Genomic DNA, 25,922 nt, shown 5'->3' with positions numbered 1-25,922 from the left:
CAGCAGGGTCACAGGGACGCCGGGGGTGGAAGAGAGGGAAGCTCAGCTGAGTGGCCTCTAGGACCCAACAAGCGCCCGGAGCAGGCTCTGGAGCATGCGTGGCAGGTTGTGTGCAGCTGGCGGCGGCTGCCTTGTCCTGCAGAGCCGCTGAGGGCTGAGAAAGGGGGAGGGAGTGGAAGAGACTTTCCAGTAAGTGCCCAGCACTTTCCCTGCTCGCAGGCAACGTCTCGCGTTCCCCGGAGATGAAGGTCTTGACTTGGTGCCGCCCTCCCCTGCCCCGCTGAGTGCCAGCCAGCGAGCGGGGGGCACAGGGCTGCCCCTAGCCCACGCGGTAAGTAACTCTCCGCCTCTCCTCCCCACGGCGAGCGCCTCTTTCCCTGGGAGGGGACTGAGGGCGCTTCCGAGCCGCGCGCTAAACTCCCCGTTGGAGCCAGCCTGTCGTCCCCGCAGCCTGCGCTCCGGAGCCCCTGCCTCTCCGCCCGCCGCCCAGAGCGGGCACCGGGGCAGGGGAGCTGGGGCGGCCGCTCGGGGACCGGGCAAGCGGTGCGCGCTGAGCAGCATCTCCGGAGGGGGCGGGGAGGGTGACTGGCTCCGCGTCCGCGCTCTGCCCTACCCCGGCGGCGCGGCTGCGGCTGCCTGCAGGGCACCGCTCGCTGGGGCTGCCAGCCTCGGCTCCCCGGCAGGGGCTGGGCGGGGGAGAGGCAGCCCGGAGACTTACCTGGAACTTTGGCTGCCTCCCCTCGGGGCCGTCTCCAGCCCTGACAACCGGGAGCGAGGGACCTCCCCCCGGCCAAATCTTCGGAGGCTGGCGGGGTGGGCGCAGCGAGCGCGGCCCGCAGCCCGGCCGCGCACCTGGGCGTGCCCGGTCCGCTGCCCCTCCGGCTGCCTGTGCTCGGCCGCCGACGGACAGCGGTGCTCTTCTCTCCCTTCTCCTGCAGGTGGCTGGCGGCCTCGCCTCGGGTGGGAGGATGTGGTGAGAGGATGGGGCGTTCTGCCGCCGGCGGCTCACCATGGCCAGGGAGGACTCGGTGAAGTGCCTGCGCAGCCTGCTCTACGCCCTCAATCTGCTCTTCTGGGTGAGTCGGGCTGAGCCGGCCCCGGCTCAGCCAAGCAGGTGGCAACGTCCCGGCTAGGGTTACAGCCCCAGCCAGCCGCTAGGGCGCCAGGGGGCACCGCCGAGCATGCATTAAAGGAACGGCAGCAGGCCTCCATTCAAAGCCGGGAGAAGTTGCCCTTCTGGGCTCCTCTGGTCTAGGCCACCAGCCAGTCACATCTGATCTGGGAAGCAGGATGATGAAAGACAAAAAGATCCTGGAAACTAGTTCCAAATAAAATTGGACTTGATTTTAACCTGGGGATATAAATAAGTGCAGCTGTGTGCATATGTATCTATAGCTAGAGAGGGAAAATATCCAGTGATGGGCTAATGCTGGATTTCATGGGTTTCATAACATCACATGAATGCATTGACTCATGGTTGTCCCAAACACACACCCATTATGATTTACTCTGAGGGTTTGATCCAAAGTCCTGGGAGTCTTTCCCTTATCTTCAACAGGCTATGGCTCAGACATTCTATATTGTATTACCTTGTTATCACACAAGGGATGGGGTGATTTTTTTTGTTTGTTTACAGATTTTCAGTCCAAGCTCTATTTATAGAGGCATCATGGTTTCTGAAACTAGCCCCAGGAGTGGGTGTGATCAGCTCTGGCTCCAGGAGCTTTTGCTGCCCAAAGTGCATAAAGTAGATTCCTCATGGTCTTCAGTCAATTTTACAGATTGAAATGCACCTCATCCTTATAATTGGGCTTTACACCGATTAAGCATAGAAGGGTTAAAGGCAAAATGCACCCATTGGATCTACATAAATAGTATGATTGTGTTACTGGCTCATCCTAGCCTCATTCATGCCTGCTGTGTTGGCCTATGAGGAGTTAGTGTGGAGACTCACCAGGCATGCAGGAAGTATGTACAAGCTAAATGACATAATTTAGAGCCTTCCTGAGATGGCTGACAGTTAGGCTGGGAGGCCATACTGCGTTTGGAGTGAGATAGGAAATTGTTAGGTAGTATTTGATGTAAAGTGGTACATTCTTTGACACTGTGGAGTGCTCCCAGGGTGCCGGAGCATGATGTTAGCCAAACTTTATCAGTTGGTATCTGTTTTGATTGTTCTGCACCATTTTCCTAAGTGTGCATTCCCACTTTATTTTATGGGCTGTTTGTTAAAAAATAAACCCATGTAACTTGATGAGGAAACTTTTTTTTAAAGTACATGTAATTAGTTCTGGCACCCTGCTCCTCTCCTCTCAAATCATGAACACATTGCACAGAATAATCTATGAGAGGTAATTTATAACCAATAAAAATCCTCATGGTCAAGAGGCAGGATGGTCTTGTGGTTAAGGACTTGGGAGAGCTGGATTCAATCCTAGCTCCGGCATAGACTTCCCATGTGACACTTCATTTCTGCTCCCTCACAACAGTGTTGTGAGAATAAGTTTGTTAATGTCTGAGAGGTGCTCAGATACTGTGGTGTTGAGGGCCATATACCATAGACACCTAAATAGGTGCTTGTGGACATGTCTCTCACTAACTAATAGAAGTTAGTAAGAAATTTCCTGAATGGACAGGTTATTCCATTACTGGATTTCTTTCACTTCTTTGATACTGGGCACTATAGTGGACTGGTTGAACCATTGGGCTAATTCCTATGTTACATTGTTTGCATTTTTTTGGGTGTGCATACTGTTTTAAACGTATTTGAGAGATTCGGGTTTCGCAGAGCTTTATTGTTATTTTTTTAAATAGAGAGATTTCTGGAGCACTGTGCTGTTGAGCTTGCTGCAATACTATGTATTATTTCCTTTAAGGTCCTAGAAAGTAGTCGTTTGAAAGTGAAATATAAGAAATCCCCCTTCTGCATTCAGAATCACACTTGAGTGGATGGACAGATCTTACACACATGTACTTGGATGTGGCCTCATTCTGCCATTCACTCACTGCTCATACACCTCACTCTGCAGCTACTGGTTCATCCCCTAACCTATCAGTCCCCCCACTCACTGAGTCCCCATTCACACCTCAACTCATCACTTCACTTCTCTCTTCCCACCAACTTAATCCACTCTCGTCTCTTCTTCCCTCCCCAAATGCATCCATTCTCTTCCCAGTCCCACCAAATCTATTACCTCAGCAACAGTTTTTGAAAGCTGCAGCAGCCAGCTAGGTACCTCCCATACTTCACGTTTGGCTGCAGATCTTTTCCTGATGGTGGATGTTTTGCCTCTCATGCTGATTGCTGCATTCATAATGCCTCTGCCTCAGTCTTGGGCTTTTTCGCTTGCTTATGAAATCTTGCTGGTATCCATGGAGGCGGCTAACAAGCTGGGTGTCATTTGTTCCGGTCCATGGACCTGGAGAGCTGACAAGGGACATTAAGTGGAGGCTGGGGCTGTTCAAAGGAGAAGGCCATAGGGTGGCTGAGCCTGAGTGTTCTGAGGAGTAGAGAGGAAGCAGGCCTGGCCCAGGAGTGGGGGATTGGCTGTCACAGTGTTGCTGCTGACCCAACTGCTGAAGTCATGTTATCACCTCAGAATCTCTGCTTTCACTTTCACAAAAAGAAAAAAAAAAGGTAAATTTCTAGCTCCTATATCTGCAGCTTGAAAATGTCAACTGTCAAGTCTCCAACACTGGAAGACAAAAAGAACAATGAAAAGAAAGCAGTATTCTTCTTAAATGTTGTGATTGGAAAGTCAATCTCATGAATTTTGGGGGCCTGACTCCTGATTTTTGAATGCTTGGGGTTGGTCATGCTGGAAGCTAGAAGATTCATTGGGAGCTATTGCAGCTCTTTTTACTGCAGGTTTTTTACTGGGTCTACTGCTGAACTGAGGCAGTACACTACAGGCCTGGCAGTGTGACAGCAGCTCTATTTTATACTCCATTCGTATGTTAAGATTTTCTTCACAACTTTAAGGGCTAGATCCTTTTTTTTTAAACCAAGGCTAGCTTATTTGGGAATTGATGGTGTAGACTTGACTGGGAAATCTTTCTGCTCACCCTAGGGATGTGAGATTTTCCAAGACAGTTTCTAAAGCTTATTGTTATACCATAACAAACTGCCCAGCCTCATCCTCAGAACAAGAATCCTTCCCACTGTTAACAATAATGTGTGTTACCAAAGCTTGCTGAATGAGGCCTGGGCACTGCACTCAAGCAGTCACATGATAAAATAATAGCATGTGAATGTGTAATCAAATAATAGACGTTGCCAGCGTCCGCAGATGAGTTGCAGGAGTGTACCACAGATGTTTCAGAGACTGAAGCAGTTTTCTACAACAAATCATGTGTGCCATATATAAAATTAAAATAGTTAGAACTAAAATAAAAAATTGTCCAGCCCATTTGGTGGTGGTGATTCTTCACATATAAAGAAGCAGATGAGTACAACTGCTCAGCAACTCAAAGCAAAAAGAAGATGAGAGGCAGAGTTGTATGGCTGGAGGAAGGGTAGATGGTAAATAGGCTCTTAGGTGTGCATTAAAATTATACTCACACTTTCTTTTTTTGTGGACAGCCATGCTCTGCTCCCCTCTCTGCCCTGACCACATGTACATTTGTTAACTAAAGTTAATTTTAACAAAATGTCTTTTGAAAGCGAGTTGCTTGCTGATGTTTGGTACAGTGCACATAGTGGATATTGTTAAGTTACTGTTCTATGAGTCTCCCCAAGCACTTATCTCTACGGGCTTGAACCCACACACATTGAAGTAAATGTTCACTTGAATAAAGATGGAGTGGGGGATCTCTATGGAGGGTTCTTTTTTGCTGGTTGGTCACAGTTATAATAAACACCACCTCAGAGTAAGCATGGGATGGCAGGAAGCTTAGACAAGAATAGCTTATTGTAAATGTGCAGGGCACACATTACTTTGGAGCTGTTAATACAGTAGCAGATCTGTGTTAGCAGACACAATAGAGGTGTCTCAAAGATAATTTTTCTGCTATCTGTATATCTCTAGTCTTCTGCAGCAACCTGAAGCTCTGGGATATACAGGTCTCAATGCCTCCAAGCAACCCTAAAGGGGCTTTTCACTCTGGCTGCTGTGGGACTGGTGTCCCTTACGAATGCTGATGCTGCCACCAAACAGCTTCATGACTAGTGGTCTAGGACAGCGGTTCTCAACCAGGGGTCCGGGGCCCGCTGCGGGGCTGCGAGCAGTTTTCAGGGAGTCCTCCAAAATAAACCAGAGAGCTGGGCTGGCATTAGACTTGCTGAGGCCCAGGGCAGAAAGCTGAAGCCTGAGCCCCACCACCCGGGGCTGAAGCTGAAGCCTGAGCCCCACCACCTGGGGCTGAAGCTGAAGCCCAAGTAACTTAGCTTTGTGGGGCCCCCGGTGGCGTAGAGCCCTGTGGAGTTGCTCTGCTTTCTGTCTCCTATTGCTGGCTCTGGCTTTTAATCTACTGGATATGCAGAAAACCAGTTGTTGTGGCATAGGTGGGCCCTGGAGTTTTTATAGCATGTTTGTGTGGAGGAAGGAAAAAGGCTGAGAACCCCTGGACTAGGAGAAGCCTGTCCTTAATGTGCCCAGCTAAAAGGCCGGTCAAGGTTTGCTTGCAATAACTAAGAAATACAGCAATTATATTTTTTTAATCAAGGTTTGAGGGACCTAGCCAGGATTCAGTGATATTCTCTGTCTAGTTCACTGAGTTGCTGTTTGGCTGCAGGCTGGTGGTGGGATTACCTTGTGTCTATTTGAGCAGGCAGATTACGCTATGGAGATAGGTATTTTTTTCTCCTGTAGGAAGATGATAGCATGGTCATTCCTGAACTCTACTTTTGAGACATCATCAAATGAACATGAGATTGCCTACATCCTCTCGGCTAGGTGCAGGCGGATGGCCTGGGTCTGGAAGGAGCAAACACAAAAATGTTATGATGCTGTGTGCCATCCATTGCAGTACCCTGAGCCATACCAGCATGTGTAGCATGGAATTCTACCACATCGCCATCAGCAGCTATATCTTTTCAAAGAGAATACCATTGTGCATGTGAAGCTCTTTAAGAAGATGTCATGCCTAGTAGTACTGGCTAAAGTAACCACTGGTCTTACTGGGAAACTGCAAATGTGGAAAGTTGCCTTTAGACATGGTCATTTTCACATTTTGGCTGCTGTCAGGGACTCCAAATGCAGGGGGAGAGAAAGGAGCTTGTCAGCTACTTTGCTATGATCGCTTGTAGCTTCTCCATAGTGTACAGTTTAATGCTTTGTGCTTGAAAAAGCCCTTTTATTGGCTTTAGTTCATGAATTGTGTTGAGAAACGCTGATAGAGGCAGCTGTTTCTGCCACTGCTGACCTACTGGCCACCAACACCTATGCAATCTGTAAATGGCCTATTGCTCCACAAGTCCGTAGTGAGGTATACCATCCAGCTCTCACAGCTGGCCAAAAGAATGATATTTTTTTGTCTTTACTGCTTCAGAAAGTTCTGAGGCAGTCTTAGTAAGAGAGGAGGATGGGAATGATGTTGCACTTACTAACATGTAGCTGCAGCTGCCCTCAGATTCTGAAAGTTCTTTCCTTTTATATGTGAGATGGGAGTAAATCTACTGCCAGTACCTTAGTTACTGTAGCACTAAACAGTAATGTGGTGGTAGGCCTGATGATACTTGCTATCCCATTTAATAACTTTCAGTCAGGGTCAGCTGGGTCATAACTTATTAGTCTGGTTGTAGGAGCTTAGTAGTCTGGTTGTAGGAGCTTAGTAGAAGCAATTGGAGTGCTGTTACAGCTGCTGGTCTGCCTGCTCAATAACTGAGAGTATTCAGGCAGGTCTATACTTAAAACACTGCAGCGGTGCAGCTGCACCAATGTACTGTTTCAGTGAAGACCTCCATGAGAGGGGATAGCTATGTTGACAGGAGAAGCCCTCCCATTGACATAGTGCTGTCTACATTGTGTATTAGGTCGGTATAACTGTGTTGCTCAGGGGTCAGTGCTATGAAGTCAACATTGTCTGTGAATCTATGGTTATTCACTGCTCTCCCACGTAACATGACTCTTCCCGTTTCATCTTTCAGTGCTACAGCCATAACTGCTTCCAGTACCAAGGTGAACAAATCTGGTGACAATGTGCATCCTTGTCTGACTCCTACAGTTGTCCTGAACCATTCCATCAGCTTCTTGTCTACTCTCTCTGTCCTCATTGATTTGCCATAGGTGTGTTCTATCAGATTGATCAGTTTCTTGAGAATCCCATACATTCTCAAAACTTACCATAACCCTTCCCACCAACTGCTATCACAAGCCCGTTTGAAGTCTGTAAAGTTGTGGTAGCAGATTCAGTTGTGTTCTGTGCACTTCTCCAATATCTGTCTCATCACACGTAAGTGATCTGTTGTACTTCATCCTGGTCTAAATTTGGCTAGTTCCTCTGCAAGTGCCACTTCCATGTATGTCTTCTTTTCTCCTCTGCAATGTCTTGCTGAATGCTTTTCCGAGCACGCTCAATAAGCTGATTCCTCTGTAGTTCTTGCATTCACTCTGATCTCCTTTTCGATACTGTACTATTATTGCTTTCCTTCATTCCTTTGGCACTTGTTTTTGTTTGTAAATCTAGTTGAATAGCCTGTGCATTGTCTGTACCATGTACTCCTTGCTTGCCTGCAGCAGTGTTATAGTTATGTTGTCCCTGCCCAGCACCTTTTTCAAATGTTCTATCAAGGTCTTTACTACTTGTAAGAATTCCAATATTTGCTCTCCCTTGTTTGTACTGGGAAGCTTCTCCAAGACTGTTTCATCTATTGTGTTCTGCCCATTGTACAGCTCTTCAAAATATTCTTTGCTTCTTTGTCCACAGTTATTTGCCTATGATTTTCTTTTACTGCTGACATCTTCAACTTGTATGTCCCACCCAGTTCCTTTATCTTGCAATATAATCCCTGTGTCATTTCTCTTTGCGTATTCTTCTGTTTCTTTACATTTTTCTCTTATCCAGACATTTGGCTCTCTTCACATCCTGTTTTATCTCTCTGGTCAACCTAGGCTATCTACCCTGGTTTCTTTGTTGTGGCCTTGTAGCCCAACACTTGTTCAGTTGCTTTTGTAATCCTATCTTTTACACTATTCCATGTCTCTTCAGTGTTCATTTTTTCTTTCACCAGAGACATGATATTTTTTCCTCACAACTTCATTGTATTTCTTCCTGCTATCTGGCTCATTCAGTTTCTCCACATCATGGTGTCAGTTTCAGTATTAACTGCACCTTTGACCCTCCCCCTACCCCAGTCTTCCTTGAGGTCACCCTCTTAAGGTTTCTGGCTCCCATCAGTCATCTCTTTTGGGCGGAGACCCACATCTTTCTCCTTCCAGACTGGAAGTTTAGTCTTACAGTCCCTCTGCATCTCACTGTGGTTTCCCCAGCAGGTCTGACTGGGGTCCAGCACCTCTGGTTGAAATCTCCACAGGGGCTATAACAATGTACACCACTCACCGACCAACCTTCACAAAGTAAGGTACCCTGAAACTGTGACATGCAAATCTTTGTTCCTAGCACTCAGCTGCAACCTTATTGATGCCTGCATTAATCCAATATCAGCTGCAAGTAACCTGCATGATAACACACATGATTTTCATCTGCGATTCACAAGTACAGAGTCCATCATGTTCTTCATTTGCCCATCTGGTGATATCCAAGTCCATTTCTTCTATGACTTTCTTTGGTGATAATAAACATGTTATTTCACCAAGTTGTTGATTAGGCAGAAATTTGTTAACCTTTCTCTTCTTCTGTTTTCTTCACTGAGTCTGAATCTGCCATCGAATCGGAATTCCAGTCCGATACTACTTTTGCATTAAAATTTCCCATCACCAATAACATGTGAAATTTCTTGTATTGTTTTCTGTAGATTATTATAAAATCAGTCAATTTCTTCCTTGAGTGCCTTTGAGGTTGGTGCACATACTTGTACTATTGTGATTGCAGATTGGTGCTAAAGCTGAAGACAAGCCAGACTCTCATGGCATTTAACCTGATATCTCCTTTCATGTTTTAAGGTGAGATTCAGAATAAAATCCAGTGCGGTTACCATAATAAATACACATGTAGTATCTTGTAACTTCAGTTTCTGTCTTTTATACTTAAACTGGATTGTTATGACAGCAAAATCAATGTATCCTCATTTCATTAAAGTCAAATCCTGAGAGAAGCTGTTTCCACCGTTCTCCAGCATCAAATGACTTCATTGGGTGTTGCAAGGAGTTGGAGCACCTATGGATTCAGTCCTTTGGCTTTAGATAAGGACTGTTCTCTTGAAGAGACTTTTCTCAGCTCCCATATATGAAGAGAATATTCCAGCAGTGCTGTAGGAAGGGAACTTCTTTCTACAGAACTCAGGGTTATTCAGTGGACTTTATCCTGCAGAGCAGGAAATCACAGCAAGACTGGATTTTAAAGGGACAGGAGTGTATTATTTAATAGCTATACTTGTGCTAATGTTTTCCCAATTAAGAAGGAATCCTTAGGTTATATTAGTTATCTAATATTTTTAGATTGTTGTAGTGCATAAAGGCCTCCGTCAGGGCTCTGGTTAGGGGATGTACAAAGACATACTATAGAAAGATAGTCCTGGGTCTCTTTTTTGTGGGGAATGTGAAGGGGCATTTGGATTTATATGTGGGAGAGGCAGGGCTGTCAGAGTAAGAGGTGAATGGGTAACGGGAGGAGGGAGGGAAAACTATTGAGCTTCATGCTCCGGGTTGGTGTCTCTGCCCCCCATTTTGGAAATGGGAGGGGACGGGAATTCTCTGACAGAGTGATCCTAGTATACTGTGTCTCACTGAAGGTAGAATAGATGGCACTCATAATGTAGATGTGTGTATTGACTCATCCCAAATCTCTTTATGCATTAGATATGTCTAGCCCCATGGAATTACAGCGACTGACTGATATCTCAGCCTCTGCAAAATGGTGTTGGTGGGGAGAGGGAATTTTGACAGTGACACTGGGGAGAAGTTCCTGTTAGCAAAGGCACTAGACTCCTTACTGGCCATGGACAGCCAAGGGAAATATAGCTTTTAAGGCCTGATTTAGAAAATCCACACAGTTAACTGCATGAAATTCAGTGCATCCACCTTGAGGGTGAAGGTGTGAGCCAGCTCTGTCTATATTTGGACTGATGGCTCCAGGGAGAGTAAATATTTCAAAACCGATGTTTAGAACACTAAGCCATGGCGTCCAACAGCATGAATGGTCCATTGCTCTTGTGGGTACTTTCTCTCATTTTCTCTTTAAATTGACCTCTCTCTTTACAGAAAATGTTTTTGCCAATGCTCCCCAATCCCTTCTCTGTTGCTATAGCCTGAGAATTTCCCATTGACTCAACGCTCTGTGGAAGGCAGCAGACATAGGCTATAAAGAAGAATACTTGTATTTCTCCTATGTAGCTTTCTACTCCTCCAAGCTCCAATAATATATCTCTGTAAATATTTATTATTACTTAAAAGAATTGCATAGCATTTCTTATTAACCTTCACAAGTGGTATATGCAACTATTGATAACCGCATTTGACAGGCGAGAAACAAGGAGGTTAATGTTATGAAGGTCACAACAAATTGTCATGTCTAAGTCTGTTGGCTCATAGGTAAGGCCTAACCCACACTGGTGTCCAGAAAGTAATTCACTATTTCCTTTTTATCTATAAAATGGGCCTAATAATATTTTGTCCTTTATCTGTAGTTCTAACGGCACTAGACAAAGGTCTGTGGGCACATATCAGTAGTTTAGACAGCATAACAAAATACATTGTCATTTGGAAGCAATTTTTCTGATAAGTGAGGTTGTCTAGGGCATGAGACATGAGTCTTTCACATCAGAGATCTGTGCTTTGCTACAAAGTTCCTATGTGACCTCGAGCAAGTCACTTAACCTCTCTGGATTTCAGTTACGCCTGTTGTATAAGGGAAATAATATTTGCTTGCTTCCTGGAGGAGCAGTATGAGGCTTTATTTAATAAGAGGTACAGGTGTTGAGAGTAGTCGTGGAGGAGATGGGTACAAAACTGAGGACTCAGTCCTCTCTCTACATTCTCTTATGCCAAAGGACAATAGTGTTGGAATGTGAGGGGGAAATTGGTCCCTGAGTATTTCAGGAAAAAAAGAAACAGTAAATAGCTAAGTTAGCTACAGTTATGCTGTGCTGAGCTGTGAGTTTAATGATGAAAACCCATGCCAGAATGTTCTGTGTATGCACTAAGTGATTTTTTTACCAGGTTGCACCTTAGTCAAACCCAAGCCAGTTTTCACTGGACCACTCAAGGACCCCTTAGTGAGGGTTATTTTTATACTAAAATTAAAGCCCGGATTCTGAAACCTTTACTCAGGGTGAATGGAATCTTACTGTCCAAGTAAACCCGTTCAAATTACAGTAATTTTTTGTGTGTGGAGTAAAATGCTACTCAGCATGAGTAAGGGAATCAGAATCTGACACTAAGATTTTTACCCCCATCCATTTGTTTTGATGCAAGAGGTGTTTTGTTTTTTTAAAACATATTTTTTAATAACGTAGAAAATTGTTTCCTACCTTCTCCACATATTTCCAAATGGATTAAATGTTGTTGCTCAAATTTTCAAAATAATATAATAATTAATAAGAAAATCTCCTTCAAGCAGATTGTAAGCATGGCAAATTTCAGCCCAACAAGTAATTTTTAGGTTGAGTGACCAAAAAGTTGCTAAGAATGGAAACGAATGCAACCTTAGTCACAAGGGTCAATGCTCTTCCCCCTCTCTTTATATAAACATATGTACATAGCTTAACTGAAAATATCAAATTTATTTTTCCAAATTAGCCATGACCTTTCAGACATCATAAGAAGCAGAGTCATGAATGAAGTTCTGCAGGCATGCTTAATGAATAAAAATACCTTTGATATTTTCTTTTAAGACATGTAATATCCAATTTAAATAAAGCCTCTTAACGATAATTTAAGACGTAACTTGTGCATGGCCATTCCTAACTCTCTGAATATGTTCTTGTACATCCAATTTCTTAGTTGTTTGAATGGGATACAATCAGACTTCAAAATGAATAAAACTAATTTGAAAGTTGAATGTCAGTATGTGATTTAAACATTTATTTTGATGATCTTTGAAAACAACATTATTTATTTTTATTTTATCAAGGTGAAAATAAATTTAATATGATAGGAAATTTTATAAACTCAGTTTCATGTTGATGAATATATAATGTAACAAATAAATATTAAAAAGCTTACTGTTATGCTTACGACACAGAGTGGGGTCCACAGAGAAATTGTCGATTAAAAACTTATTGATGTACTGATATTATTACTAGTGTAGTTGAAATTATTTTTGATGCTTTTTCCCCCCATTATACTGTAGCCTTTGATAGTCAAATACTATCTGGTATAGCTTCCTTGCTGATTGATAATTCAGTGCTAAATTCGTAATGCAAACAATTGGCTGAAATAGGATCTGCCAATTTTAATTCCTTTTGGCCTCCCTCCAGAAACAAAACAAAACACATCACCTTGCCTCTTTCAACTTCTCCTTGGAAATTGGATTGCAGCAGGCTGTTGATATATGACTGCCATTGCTTGCCCCGTAAGGCTCATTTGCACCCCAGGATTTTTTTTGGGTGGCTGATGTGGCTCCTTCCTGAGGGGATTGCGAACACATGAGGCCAGATCTTCAGCTGGTGTCAAGTGATGTAACTCCAGGTTACACCAACTCAGGATCTGGTCCAGGGTTTGGTGCTGGGAGATGCTAAGTGATCTCAGTTCCACTAACTTCAGTTGGGAACTTTGCAGGATCAGGCCTATGCTGAACAACAGCCTCCTTCTTCCAAGTTAGAATGTTATGGAGTCTGTCTCTCTCCTCTCTCTCTGTGACTATGCCTACACTGCAAATTAGAGGTGTGATTACCCTGCCTGTGTACATGTACTTGCGCTAGCTCTCCTCGAGCTAGCATGAGCATAAGCAGTGCAGTTGAGGCAGCGTGGGCTGCTGAGACGTGCCGTATACATAAACTCTGATTTCAGGTAGGTTTGTACTCAGCAAGGTTCAGCTGTGCCTCTGCTTCTCATGGCACTGTAGCTACACTGCTATATGGACTTGAACTAGCTGTGCATGAGGTGGGGAATCACACCCCTACCGAGGAGAGTAGACATAGCCTGTGTGTATAAAATAGTGGGAAAATGGGATTCTTTTTTTCTATGGTGCATAGATTTAAAATTTGCATGTTATATTGAAGAGATGGAGGAACGATGACTAGAAGAATCTTTTTTTTTAATATACTAAATTAAAATGACTTATGTGTAACAGTAGAGTGCACCATATTCAAGTCCATAGATACAGACAAAGAGAGTTGATCTGGAAATCCTCAGAATTCTGGAGGAGGAGGAGGTGCTGAGGAGAACAAATACATTATAAGCACAGATGCTGTGTGGGTTGATGATTTTTTTTCCTGGAGTCAAAAAGCCAAAAGTTCACATTATATTTATATACATAATCTAGCTGCCAGATGGCTTCCACTTATAATCCCCTGTTTCCCTCCTTCTCCTTCCCTTTTTTTGTAGGGAAATAGACAAGGTTTTGTTTCCGAATAGGAGTCACTATGCATAGTATTGTGTACACATAGCGTTGCCATCCATAATTATTGACATTAAAGTGTTCTGTGTTTTTTAAGGGCAATGGTCTTTTTAGTGAATCTTTGAGACCTATCAAAGAAATATTATTTGTGGGTGGCTAGAGAGGGAGAAGAAATTAATACAGTTCTAGGCTTGACATTGTCTGTACCCTCTTGCAATTCCTTTCTACAAAAAATCTGGAGATATGTAAATTGAGTTTGTTTGGAAATGAAATATACAAGGAATATTTTATTCTGTGTAGGTGAACATGCTAATTCAAGGACTGTCATTATCATAATTGTAGATTTTTATCACAGAATTATGATCAGAGTTTTCCATCAGTATATTTGGTATTGGACTTTAGAGTGTGAAACTGAAGCTAGAAGAATTCCTTCCATGATATCTGTTCTTTATATGGGGAATGTGTCTCTGTCAGTATTTCATCATAACAGGAATGAGAGAAGAGGATCTGCCTGATTCTTAATATAATGTCAATTTATGCTGACTGCAATTTAGAGTGGTGCCTGCACCTCCCCCCCCCCCCAAAAAAAAAAAAAAGGGCATTTCCTCTGTGTGTAATATCCACTGTCTGATGCAAATTTAAGAAGAGGAATTTCTTATATGTAGTGTATGTCATGCAAAAGGTATGTTAGCTTTGCCATTAAAGATACACATTAAAGGAGAGCAGCAAAGGGGAACTGGATGCTCATGGGACTATGAATGAGATCTGAAACTTTTCATATGTAGGTTGTCCTTATAAGTCTGGTTAGCATTAGCAGTGATAAAGTTGTTGGTATAGGTTATCAGCTGTAAGTAAAAGGAATTGGTAGTTTTCTTCCAATGCATAGTAAACAAATGTCCACATGGTATAAAACCAAACACTTCCCTTAGTCTAGTGCTGAAAAAAGCACTGCATTGTTTAGCAAATGAGAATTTCTTTCTGTTGCTGTTTCCTCTGCAGTATCTATTTAACTTCATCTGGAAGTTGTTGAGGAGTAAGGATTTGATGGTTTTCTCCACCTCTATTGAGCACTTGTGTTGGCCTTTCCAATAATACAGAATGAGCCAAATGCATCCCAATCTTAATATTTCTACTATACTTTAAACCAGACAGTAATATTTACAAACACTTTATCTCTGTCACACATATTTATCAAGGGGGTTTTGCCTGTTGATCATGTCGTAGGAAAATGGTTCATTCATAATGTCAGAAGTGCCAGGGACACGCGCTTGTACAGTAGTCTTGTGGCTTTTGTAAATACCTTTCGTCAAATGCTAGAAACAAGAGGTCCATTGCTTGTTCAACATTTTATGTTGCTTGTCTCTTCTTCCCAGGCAGGATTTCCTGGACTTTGGCTCAGAAATGATCCCAATTCTTTTCTTCTTTTTACTTTGTTAATAGCTTCCTGAACAGCAGGTCTAAACAGTAGAAGAAAATGCTCTCTACTCTCCATTTCCCCAACCAAAATAGATCTCCCACAGAGCTTTAAGAAAACATGCAGTGACGTGGTAGAATTTTAACATGCACTGACTTTTAGGAATACAAACACAGCATACAGTCCACCTGAAGTTCCTGGTGATGTTGCTTAGAACCAGGACTGAATTCTCTATTAAGTGCAGCGATTTTGAAAAGAAGGGATGAAGTAACCGCTGGGACTTCCCATGAAATTTTAAAAGCAGAAATAGCCTGCTATAAGTGTGCTGCAGGCAAAGAATCCCAAGAATGTCATAAGGACACAGAGAAACCATTCAAATGCATTAGTTTTGTGCCAGTTGACTAATTTCTCGTAAGTATTGTTGTTCGCTGTCAGGGCACGCATGAAGCCAGCACTGAACTAGATAAGGGAAAATCTGAGACCCCTCAAAAGGAGACAGTATTACTCATGAGGGCATCGTAGATGCACCACTCAGTAGAAGCATTGCCGGGGCTGGCACTTCCCTTCGTGTGGAGGGAAAGGTGGGGTGGAGGACCATGGCAGCCCACTGGCTAGCATGCTGCAGAGATTTCCTAGCAGAAACCTACTGGCTAGGAGGAGAGCCTGCTGTGGGGCAATGGCTGCTCCATGGCTCTTCCCTTGAAAGTCCCCCTCTTAATGTGTGGCACCCCAACTGCACAAAGTTGCCACGGGGGCTTGCAGGGGATCCGTGGTGATTGGTGAGCTATTCACAATTAATTATTTGCATGACAGTAGTGGCTCTGGCTGCATCTGAGATCTGTTGTGGTTGGTGCTGTTGATACAGAGTAAGCAGCAAAGAGCAATAAAGCTCAGAATCTAAACAAAGGCTTGTTATCCCCATGTGACAGATGGGGAAACAGGCAAGGAGATTAAATGACTTGTTCAAGGCCACACAGTGAGTTTGTGTCAGAGTGAGAAATTGAACCCAGGTCTTCTGAGTTTAACTGCAAAATGATCACCGTCCTTCTCTAATAAAATAATCATAATAAGCTGATTTGATTAGTACTTTTGTCCCCTTCACCGGGATCTGGGATCGTGCCTCACAGGTTGCTGGCTTCATATGTTTCACGATAACCACTGGAGTTCTGATGGGAAATCTTTGAAAGAGTTATTGATGCTGGAAACAGTAGTAACTCCCCTCCATGGCTTCTGCCCTCCTTAGGGTCTACTACTGGAAGCAGGATAGGGGTGTCAGCCAATATTAGGATTACACCTTTTGACAGAAGAGCAAAGAGCAGGCCTTCCTTGGTATCAGTTATACAAACTGGAAGGGAGATGATAATTGTAACTGCCTCTCTAAATACTTAGATAACCAACTCCAAGCACGTGTAAACACACCATGGGAAAAATATTGTTCGAATAAATGATACAATGGATATTTTTGATGATTGATCCTACATGAATTTTTAAATGCTTGATAAATAACACCATTTTTCTTTTAGTTGATGTCCATCAGTGTGTTGGGTGTTTCTGCTTGGATGAGGGACTACCTGAATAATGTCCTCACTTTAACTGCAGAAACAAGGTAAACTTTCTTCCTTAAACCTAATTATCCATGTAGCTGAATGATGGTGTTACAGTTTATCAAATTTAGTGGGGTTTCCTAGTTAAATTTTCTATGCTGCATCTGAGAACCCCTCAGTTAATACACATTTTAGCACACAATGTGATGTTTTTTGAATCATTGGAATCAGAGATGGTGTCAGAGGACACATCTGCCTGTAGTGCCCCCTCCTGGCCAAATTCTCTGGCATCCTGCCTCCATTTCCCCTTCATAGGTTCTCGGGCATGATCCACAGAGGCTTATGTCTATTAACAAACCACTCCAAGAAGCGAGTTTATTAACATGAAATTAAACCCAAAGCAAAGTCTCTTTGATCTCTTCCCCCTCATCTCCCACTGGGCAGAGCCCCCTCCTTCCTGAGGTCTGACTGGCTCTAAGCCGTGCACTGGACTGATCAGCTCTTCTTAGGATCTGCAGCTTCACTCTGCTCCCCAGCTTCCTCTTTCTGTTTCCCTCTTTATAAAGCCAACATGGGTTCCCTTAATGACCAACTGGGCAGCAGGTAGCCAGTCCCCCTCTCTCTCCCAAGCCTTCCTATGCCCAAAGGTAGCTCTGTGGTCATCTTTTGGTCAAATTATCCAACCAAGTGGGCACTACTACCTCTTCTGCAGACATCAGGAAGTCTGGCAAATCTCTGTTGATACCCTTTGTGGATACCCTGCTCGCAAACAATATAACCAAAGGTTATCTAGCACTATGCCCAATACACTTTATATGACTCATGTAGTTACCAAGAATTCTTGGCATCTCATAATTTATAACATGCCAGACATTCTGAATGTCCAGTCTTTGGGCTATCTGTGGAATAGTCAAGCAAGTCAGGCTGTTACCCTGGTTACTTTTATGTAATGCTGTTTCATGACCTTTTTGGAAAGAGCATCCCTGAATGTACACACACGCGCCTCTTTCACCTTTGGGAAAGTCCATAATATCGAGCTCCCTCTTGGGGTTTCCAATAACTAATGTTTTGACCGCCTTACCTGAGGCTTTCAGGATTCTTCTTAACTGAACCCACTTCTGTTCTTCCTCCATCCACATTGTTTTGTTAATGTTTTATGTTTTCCTCGGTCAAGTCACTGGTTTCCTTTCCCCATCTCCTCTTCCTCAAGGATTTGCTCTTTCATTTCCAGAGAGGGGCAACTTGGATCTTCAGTCAACAGGTGGACCTCCTGGCTGAATCCTTCTTCTTTTCCCTGTCCTTTGAGGCCATTCGTCTCATCTTCTTTCTGTTTCAGCTTAGTGCCGACACTCATCTTCTGATGCATTTCCTTCTACAGTTTGCTGATTTTCTCATCCAGCTCTGTTCACTCTTTCATCTTCCATAAAATTTTACCTGCAGCTTTTGGAGCTGGACTTCTTCTTTCCTCTGCTTGTGCTCTGATTCCCCTTTGTCCTGCAGAAGCATCTTCACCTCTTCGGAAAGTTCCATATGCTTGCTCTCCAGAACCTACTTTGCCTCCTCATGGTTCGTTTTCACCTGCTCAGTTTGTTTCAGATGCTGTACCAGCTCCTTCACAGCTTGTGAATGTTTCTACCTCAGCTTCTGGATTTGTGCCTCATCATCTAGGGTTGTCATCAGAAAAGTCAGTTCTGGTTACTGGTTTGACCTGAGTTCCCCTTGTGCAGTTGTGGAGTCTATTGTGTCTTTTGGCTCTGTTTTCAGTGCCTCCAGCTCACCCAGAAGCAGGACCTGAGGGAGTTCTTTTATGTGAATCTCAGTGACCTGAGATTCCAGCTTGTGGATTTCCTGCTGGTCTATGTTCTTCTGGGCTGCTCCTTCTGCCACCTTAGTCAAGGCTCATTGTAGTTTCTCCTCTTTCTCAGCCAGTTGTCTCTCGAGTACTGTGATCAGAGGCTGCAGCTCAGTATTGTGGTTGTGCAGCTTGGTGGAGTTCCCCTCAAGCTTTCAAGTTATCTCCAACTCTGGCATCTGCTTTTTTCCATGAGGCAGGTACTCTGACAGAGTTGTGACCATGGCTTTGTGCCCGTTCTTGAGTTTAGTGAGACTCTTAGACTTCTCCTGGGTGTCTGTTGTAGCCTTCTCCAACTATAGCTGCTATCTGGCACTTTCTTCTGTGTTTGTACCACAGGGTATCCAAGCCCCATTATACCCATGGGCAGTGTTTTGGACTGGCTGCCAGTGTGCTTCTTGAAGGAGGGATCTCAAATCCAAAGCATTGATGCCTTTAGCTTGTGAAAGTTTTCTTACCTTTTTAAGGACTGCCTCTAGTTGTTAGGTTGGCTGAGCAACGGGAGTGAACCAATCCATAGCCTGGGAGCACCTCCATCTTATTTCCTGGATCTGAGCCTCATGAACCTTCATCCTGCCATCCAGTTTCTGCCAGAGAGCCTTCATCTGGTTCTGTAGTTTGTAGAGGTAATTGGTGCTTGTCTCAGGGAGCTGGTTATCAGCATTTTCCTAAACTTTCAGATCCTATGTAACAAATTCCACCCTTTCTTTGACAACCCCAGTCAGGGAATTCTACTGTCACTCAGAGCATCTCACTGGGATTTTCTTCAGAATCATTTCAGGCCCCTGCATCTTGTTTGGTTCCTGGACAGTTGGCTGAACTCTTGGGCCATTCCTCCAGCAGCTTCCTCAGCTACTTCCTTCCTCAGCATTTTGAGCAGTATTCCTCTTCAGCTTCATTCTGTCCCCCACCTTCCTCTTCCTGTTTCCTCTTTATAAGGCCCATGTGCCTTCCCTTAAGCCAAATTGGGCAGCAGGCAATCAGCCACAGGTGCCCTGGACCCTGCTCCCTCTTAAAGGGGCCAATCATCCTGTGACAGATGGGAAAAGACCTGTTAAGTAATTTCCCCCCCTTACCTAATCCCTTTTTGATCTCTCTGCATCTCTTTATTGCTTGTTTGGGCTACTACCCTGCAAGTATATTAAACTAGAATATATTTTGACTGCTTCACTCAGCGTTAGTGAATTCAGCATTATAATAATTCATTAACACTGAGCGAAGCAGTCAAAATATACTCTAGTTTAATATACTTGCAGGGTAGTAGCCCAAACAAACAATAAAGAGACGCAGAGAGATCAAAAAGGGATTCGGTAAGGGGGGGAAATTGCTTAACAGGTCTTTTCCCATCTGTCACAGGATATATTCTATTACTGTAGCACATGGAATATATAATATATTCTATTACTGTAGCACCTGGAAGCCCCAGTCAGGGATCAGGACCCAAGAGCTAGGTGCTATACAAACACACAACAAAAAATCTCTGCCCCAAAGAGCAACACTCTAAGTATCCAACCTTCCATAACTTGGGAGAATCATAGGACTTTAAAAACACCATTTAAATAATTTCCATGATCCCAGACTGCTAACACATTTTAAATTACGTAGCAAACAGTAAATGTTGTTTGCTTTTTAGACTGTAATATTATTATTTTACACTTAGGTACTTTGATTTTGGGGTAGTACTTTATTATTTTAATTCTGGGTTGTATTTGATTTCAGAGTGGAGGAGGCTGTCATTTTGACTTATTTTCCTGTGGTCCATCCAGTCATGATTGCAGTCTGCTGTTTCCTTATCATTGTGGGGATGTTGGGGTACTGTGGAACAGTGAAAAGAAACCTCTTGCTTCTTGTATGGGTATGTTTTCACCTTCAAAAACAGTTAACTTCTATTTTAATTAAGCAAGGAAGAAAAATGTTCGCAATCCCTGCCCCTAGATGAACGTCCTATCTTGTGATTATTTTTTTAATCTTTTTTAGTTATGATGTCAGTGTTGTATTATAATTGCAAAGCTCACTGCAGGAAAGAATTAATCATACCAGGGCTTGTTTTCACTACTGGGGAGATGGATGCTGCCGCAATCGATGCAGCGGGTGTCGATTTAGCGGGTCTGGTGAAGACCTGCTAAATCAACAGCAGAGCGCTTTCCAGTCGACTCCACTACTCCAGCTCTCCAAGAAGAATAAGGTAAGTCAACCGGAGAGCGTCTCTTGTTGACACAGCTCAGTGAAGACATTGGGGTAAGTCGACCTAAGGTACGTAGCTGGAGTAGTGTAATTTAGGTCGATTTACCACCGTAGTGAAGACAAACCCCTTGGGTGCACTAAGTTATGATTGAAAGGCAAGCAATGTGAATTGCAAAAACCTAGTTGATGATAGTAGTGGAGGAATCATTCAGAAAAATTCTAGTACTAATCAGTGCAGGAGAATGAGTCTGAGTGATCTGAAACAAACCCTTATATTCTAGGCCTGACTTTTAGAACTAACTTTTTAATTAACCTGGCTTCTACTTCTACACCCACAATCAATTGTAGGCACAAATAACAGCATTTATATGTCTAACTAGCTGATTTGCGACTGTGTGGTTTGAATTCTATTATTTGTATCTGGAATTTGTATTTGACGTTATCATTGAAAGTTCTGTAGCACTAATTATTATTGTGTTCTGCTAGTTGCAACAGTAGCAAGCATCATTTGTCCTCTGCTGTATTTCTTAAAATCTCAGTATTGGGATTATTGTTTTACGATTGTGTATTTTAAGAGAAATGCTCATTTTAGCCTACAGTAATAGAATAGGAATACATTTAAAAAAAACAAAAATCTATTTCCCGGCTTGATCTTGCACCATCGAAGTCAATGGGAGCAGTAAATTACAGATTTACTAGTTCTGGCAGGAAAGTGATAAAAAGAGATTTCTGTAATTTGTGACTGCATAATTACTTTGTGAATTATATTATTTACATGGGAAGACAGTCTTCTGTAGCTTTTTCGAGGCGGAGCTAACTCTCAAGCATTAGTTATTACATTAGATGAATTTATAAAATAAAGGGGTAAATCATTTTTATTTTATGTAAACAGAAAAGTTGTTGACATCATGAGACCCTTTAGGTTTTTATTACATTGTCAAATTATACTTTTGCCAGAGTTTTTAAGTTTTTTTTATATATAAAACACTTTTATTGTATGAAAAAAATCACTAATTGCTATGATTTTAAGACAAAAATGAAGGTAAATACACTATGAAGCCCTGTTAATTGTCATTTTATATGTGGCTGCAAATTTGAAAAAAATCCTTTTCATTTTTTTCAGAATTAACAAACAAAAAAACAAAAAAAACCTTGGCAACATAGGAGGTGCAACATTTTATTTAAAATGCCAACTGAGAAGAAGAAGAAATGGTTATAGTTTTTAATACAATCTGGAAACAAATTAATTTAATGTGTATTAAACAGTCAAATCACATTAAATCAAAACAAAATATTCCTACAGCTTAACTTGCAATATTTTACTCTCAAGAGCCTGGGAACTGGCTCTTGCTGACCAGACTGATAAGCAAAAAATAAATGATATCTTCTTAAGTATGACACACTCTTTGACTAATTGTTAAATAAGCAGAGTGCTGTTGTACTGCAGAGATGCGCAGCCATAAATCAATACTCCATTCATCAAACTAATCAGAAAAGTGATGTATCAACGGAACAAGCTTTTGAAAAACCAGATTAAGTGAAAGATAAGGAAAGAAACCAGGTGTAATACATTAACAGCCTTCTCTGTCATGCTTTTATTTTTCCTTTCAAGATACACAAACGGCTAAAATGACTAAACCCAAAAATGTTTGGAACCAAGGCCTGAAATTCTTAGGCAATGTGTTTTTAATTGAATGTTTTTTAAAAAATCTAATAACATTTAAGAATCTTAAAATGTAGATTCCCCCCAAAATGAATACAATAATACAACTGAATAAGTAAAACTTGTTAATGAAGAGCCAATCTAGCAATCATTAGTAAATTTGTACCACTCTGAGCGAATTGCAGTCATTTGTTCTTAAAATTCTACTTGCAGTTAAATATTTGAAAGCTTTTCAGCTTAATATGAGCTAGACACATAAACTGAACTGACATGTTTACCCTGCTTAATAACAACAGAATGTAACCACAAGATCATAATTTATCATCTTCTGTAACTTACGTGTGATCGCTTGACAGTGATCTAAACTGCGAAAACTTTAAGTTGGTTAAAATGGAGTTTGGTCTGTTTATGTAGATTTGATCTATTAAGAGTTTATATGTTTACATATGCATATGCAATCTCTGCTCTTTCTCGGGGTGTATATACTATATACATTTGCTTAATTTAACTCTGAAACTTAGTCTCTAGTATCTCTTGTTGATCTGACTGTTATGTAGATATAATTTTTATTTTTTAATTTAAATTGTCTTTAGTATTTATATTCATGAAGGTTAGTGGACTGTGTGACTGAAGATGTCTCTTATAAAGATACCATGTGCATTATGAGCAGCTGTAATGTAAATTTCTTTGCTCTCTGTTAATAATGACCAAAGCCCTGAGTGGAGATGAATACTTTTAATGATTCAGGATTTCTATCACCTCTCTTGAGGATTTCTCCTAATCAGAGATTGCCTATTGTGATAGTATCTGTGTGGTGTTTGTAGAATGGCCTGTTTACTGCTAGGCAGTAAGATGAGACTACTAAATTAATTTCAGTTAGGTTTGATTGCTGCCCGTAAGATGAAACAGCCAGTTATTTACTATAGCATTCAGCTGATGCAGTTTAACAGCACTAGTCCTATAATGGAAGCCTTGGCACGATGAAAGAACAATCTTTTATACTGTGAATTTAAATCAGTGCCATTCTAAAATTAAACAGATATTTCTAAGCAAGTAAGTCCAGTCATTCACAATTTAGTGCAATACAACTTTGTTGTATAGCCTGTTTCCTTTGTAATTTCAGTATAGGAGCAAATGTAAGAAGTAAAGGCAAATGAGAAACAATGTTAACAATTTAGGGCCCCAATCCTGAAGGATACAGTGTGACTTTAACTTTTATTGTTGCCAATGGGAATTGAAGCACTGATCGCTTACTAGAGTAGCCCCTAAGAGAGCAGACTAGTTTCCTGCGTAATGAATGTAGAATGAAAGATGCTGGCATTTAAAGATTTAGGTCTGAAACACACTGTTGCTGGATCTGGTTATGAAAAAACATTTGAAAGGCATACGATTTAAAAAAATACTCAAGTTGATAAATTCATGGGAGGAGGATATCAGGATGCTGTAGTAGATTTCACTAATTTTTCATTTTTCAGCTTTACAGGTCTTCTTCTAAACTAACTTACGCCTCATGTAAGAATTACTTTTGTGTTTAAGTTAAAAATGAAAATCGTCTATTTCTCTTCCATATGACCTAAACTGAAAAGGAGATTTTCAAAGGCACAAAAAACATTTAGGTGCCTAACTCCAAGTCTTTCACCTAACTGCCCTTTGTGCCTGGAAACTCACCCTCTGAAATGATGGAGCCCAAACTGTGGGTGGTGGTGGTTGTTGTTTGTTTTTAAAGAGAGGGGAGGGATAAAGAAAGGGAATACTGCAAATAAGGTACTAGATTTATAAGTGGGAAAACCTTTTAATAGGCAAATTTAATTAATGCATCTGACACTTATCATGCAAGGTTATATTAATTTGGATAGCATTAGTGGCACAATCTTTACATATAAAAATTAAAATCTTCATTATTTTTCAGCTAAAACAATATAAATGTGTTTCCCCTCAATATCAAGCATTCAGGTCATCTTTTATTTTTTTTTTTTCTTGAGTACAAGGAATATATTTTCCAGTACAGTGATTCTCTGCATTTCCTATTGTTTGTGTTGTAATGTTCCTTTACCAGCATTCAAGGTTACTGATCTTGAAAACAAATTCATTTTTCCATATGATTATTTTGCAGGATGGTTCCATGAGTAGGGAGCTAGCCCAGGGCTCTGGAGATCTGGTTCAGTCCTCTGCCCATTTTTGTTATTCTGCTCTAGACTCTCTCCAATTTGTCCTTCCTAATTGAAATACTTTGCATTTATCAGTATTGAATTTCATCTCGTTGATTTCAGACTAATTCTCTAATTTGTCAAGGTTGTTTTGAAATTCGAATCCTGTCCTCCAGAGTACTTGCAGTCCCTCCCAGCTTGGTGTCATCTAAAATTTTATAAGCTTACTCTCTACTCCATTATCCTAGTCATTAATGAAAATACTGAATAGTATCAAACCCAGGATTGACTCCTGTGGACCCCACTACATATGCCCTCCCAGTTTAACAGCAAACCATTGATAACTACTCTTTGAGCTCAGTCTTGCAACCAGTTGTGCACCCACCGTATATTAATTTAATCTAGACCACTTTTCCCTAGGTTGTTTGAGAATGTCATGTGGGACTGTGTCAAAAGCCTGACTAAATTAATGAAAGGAAAAGCCGTTGGAAAGATTTTGATAGATATTAGGGTTAATTTGTTTGCGGATAGCATTTGCCACAAAAATGGTGGGAAAATAAATATTGTTTGGAGGATAAACACAGTAAGACATTCTCTATGCAGACAAAACACTTGTTTAACAGTATGTTTTTAACTCAGCTATGATAGAACCAGGATATAATCTGTTTTACCCCATCCACACCAGCCAGACCAAGCTGTGTAAGAGTTGGGGTCAACAACAAATGAGTTTAACCATTGTTAAACTAAGTTGTTGTGTAGATGCAGCCAAATGTGCAAGGATAGCAGATAAGCTCCAAGGATTTATATTTCTCAGTAGAATTGTATTCTAGATTGGTTTTTATACCATACTTATCACTGTAGTATCTGAGCACTTAGCAGCTTAAGAGAAACTGTAGACATTACTTGACAAACACAGCCCGGAGTGTGAACCAGTGTTTTATGTTGCTTACTTTGGAACAGATTCTTTTACATCCATACAATCCCATTTACATTGGTTGGGATGCTTGGGTGTTAGAGGATTGAATTTGGCTGTTTGTTACAATGTAAGAAGTCTACTGTAACGACAAATGTGGCTTTCTCTGGAAGGAAATCTTGTTCTCTATGGAATACGAGTTACAAAAATCTATAGCAACACCTGGCTCTTTGCAGCTCTCCTTGCTCCTGCCAGCATGGGTTAGTGAGAGTCAGCCTCTTGATAATTGAACTTGAGTCTGTCTTGTGGCAGCAGGTATTGCTGTAGTTATAGAAGAATCCATTGTGACCCAAGTACAGTATTAACAAAATCACAGCTGCTCCATTACCTTGTATAAATATTTGGCACAGGAATTTTGTTATTTACAAACTCCAAGTATTTCATTATTATTAACCAGCCAGTGAAAGAGAAAAAATAAATAACTGACAGAGGTACTTAGCATTGGGTCTGTAGAGTTTAGCATTAGACAGAGCAAAGACTGGAGTTCATTGTTTTCTGATACCATGGCTTTCATCAGCTTGTTGTTTA

The 25,922-nt window shown here is 41.7% G+C and overlaps 1 protein-coding gene across 1 annotated transcript in view; it reads left to right on the top strand.

Annotated features, from left to right (window-relative positions):
• Positions 1–982: 982 nt before the first annotated feature.
• The window catches only part of TSPAN12 (tetraspanin 12), a 58,977-nt gene continuing 34,037 nt past the window's right edge, over positions 983–25,922 (top strand). The window contains exons 1-3 of the mRNA XM_077807830.1: positions 983–1,076; positions 16,555–16,637; positions 20,147–20,282. Of these exons, the coding sequence (XP_077663956.1) occupies positions 1,011–1,076; positions 16,555–16,637; positions 20,147–20,282 (285 nt within the window). The 5' untranslated portion in view covers positions 983–1,010. The remainder of the gene's footprint in view (positions 1,077–16,554; positions 16,638–20,146; positions 20,283–25,922) is intronic.

Source organism: Eretmochelys imbricata, chromosome 1 (assembly GCF_965152235.1).
Source record: "Eretmochelys imbricata isolate rEreImb1 chromosome 1, rEreImb1.hap1, whole genome shotgun sequence".
In the NCBI taxonomy this organism is placed as follows: Eukaryota; Metazoa; Chordata; order Testudines; family Cheloniidae; genus Eretmochelys; species Eretmochelys imbricata.
Note: the sequence above shows the minus strand (reverse complement) of the source record. Positions and strands in the feature narration are given on the sequence as shown.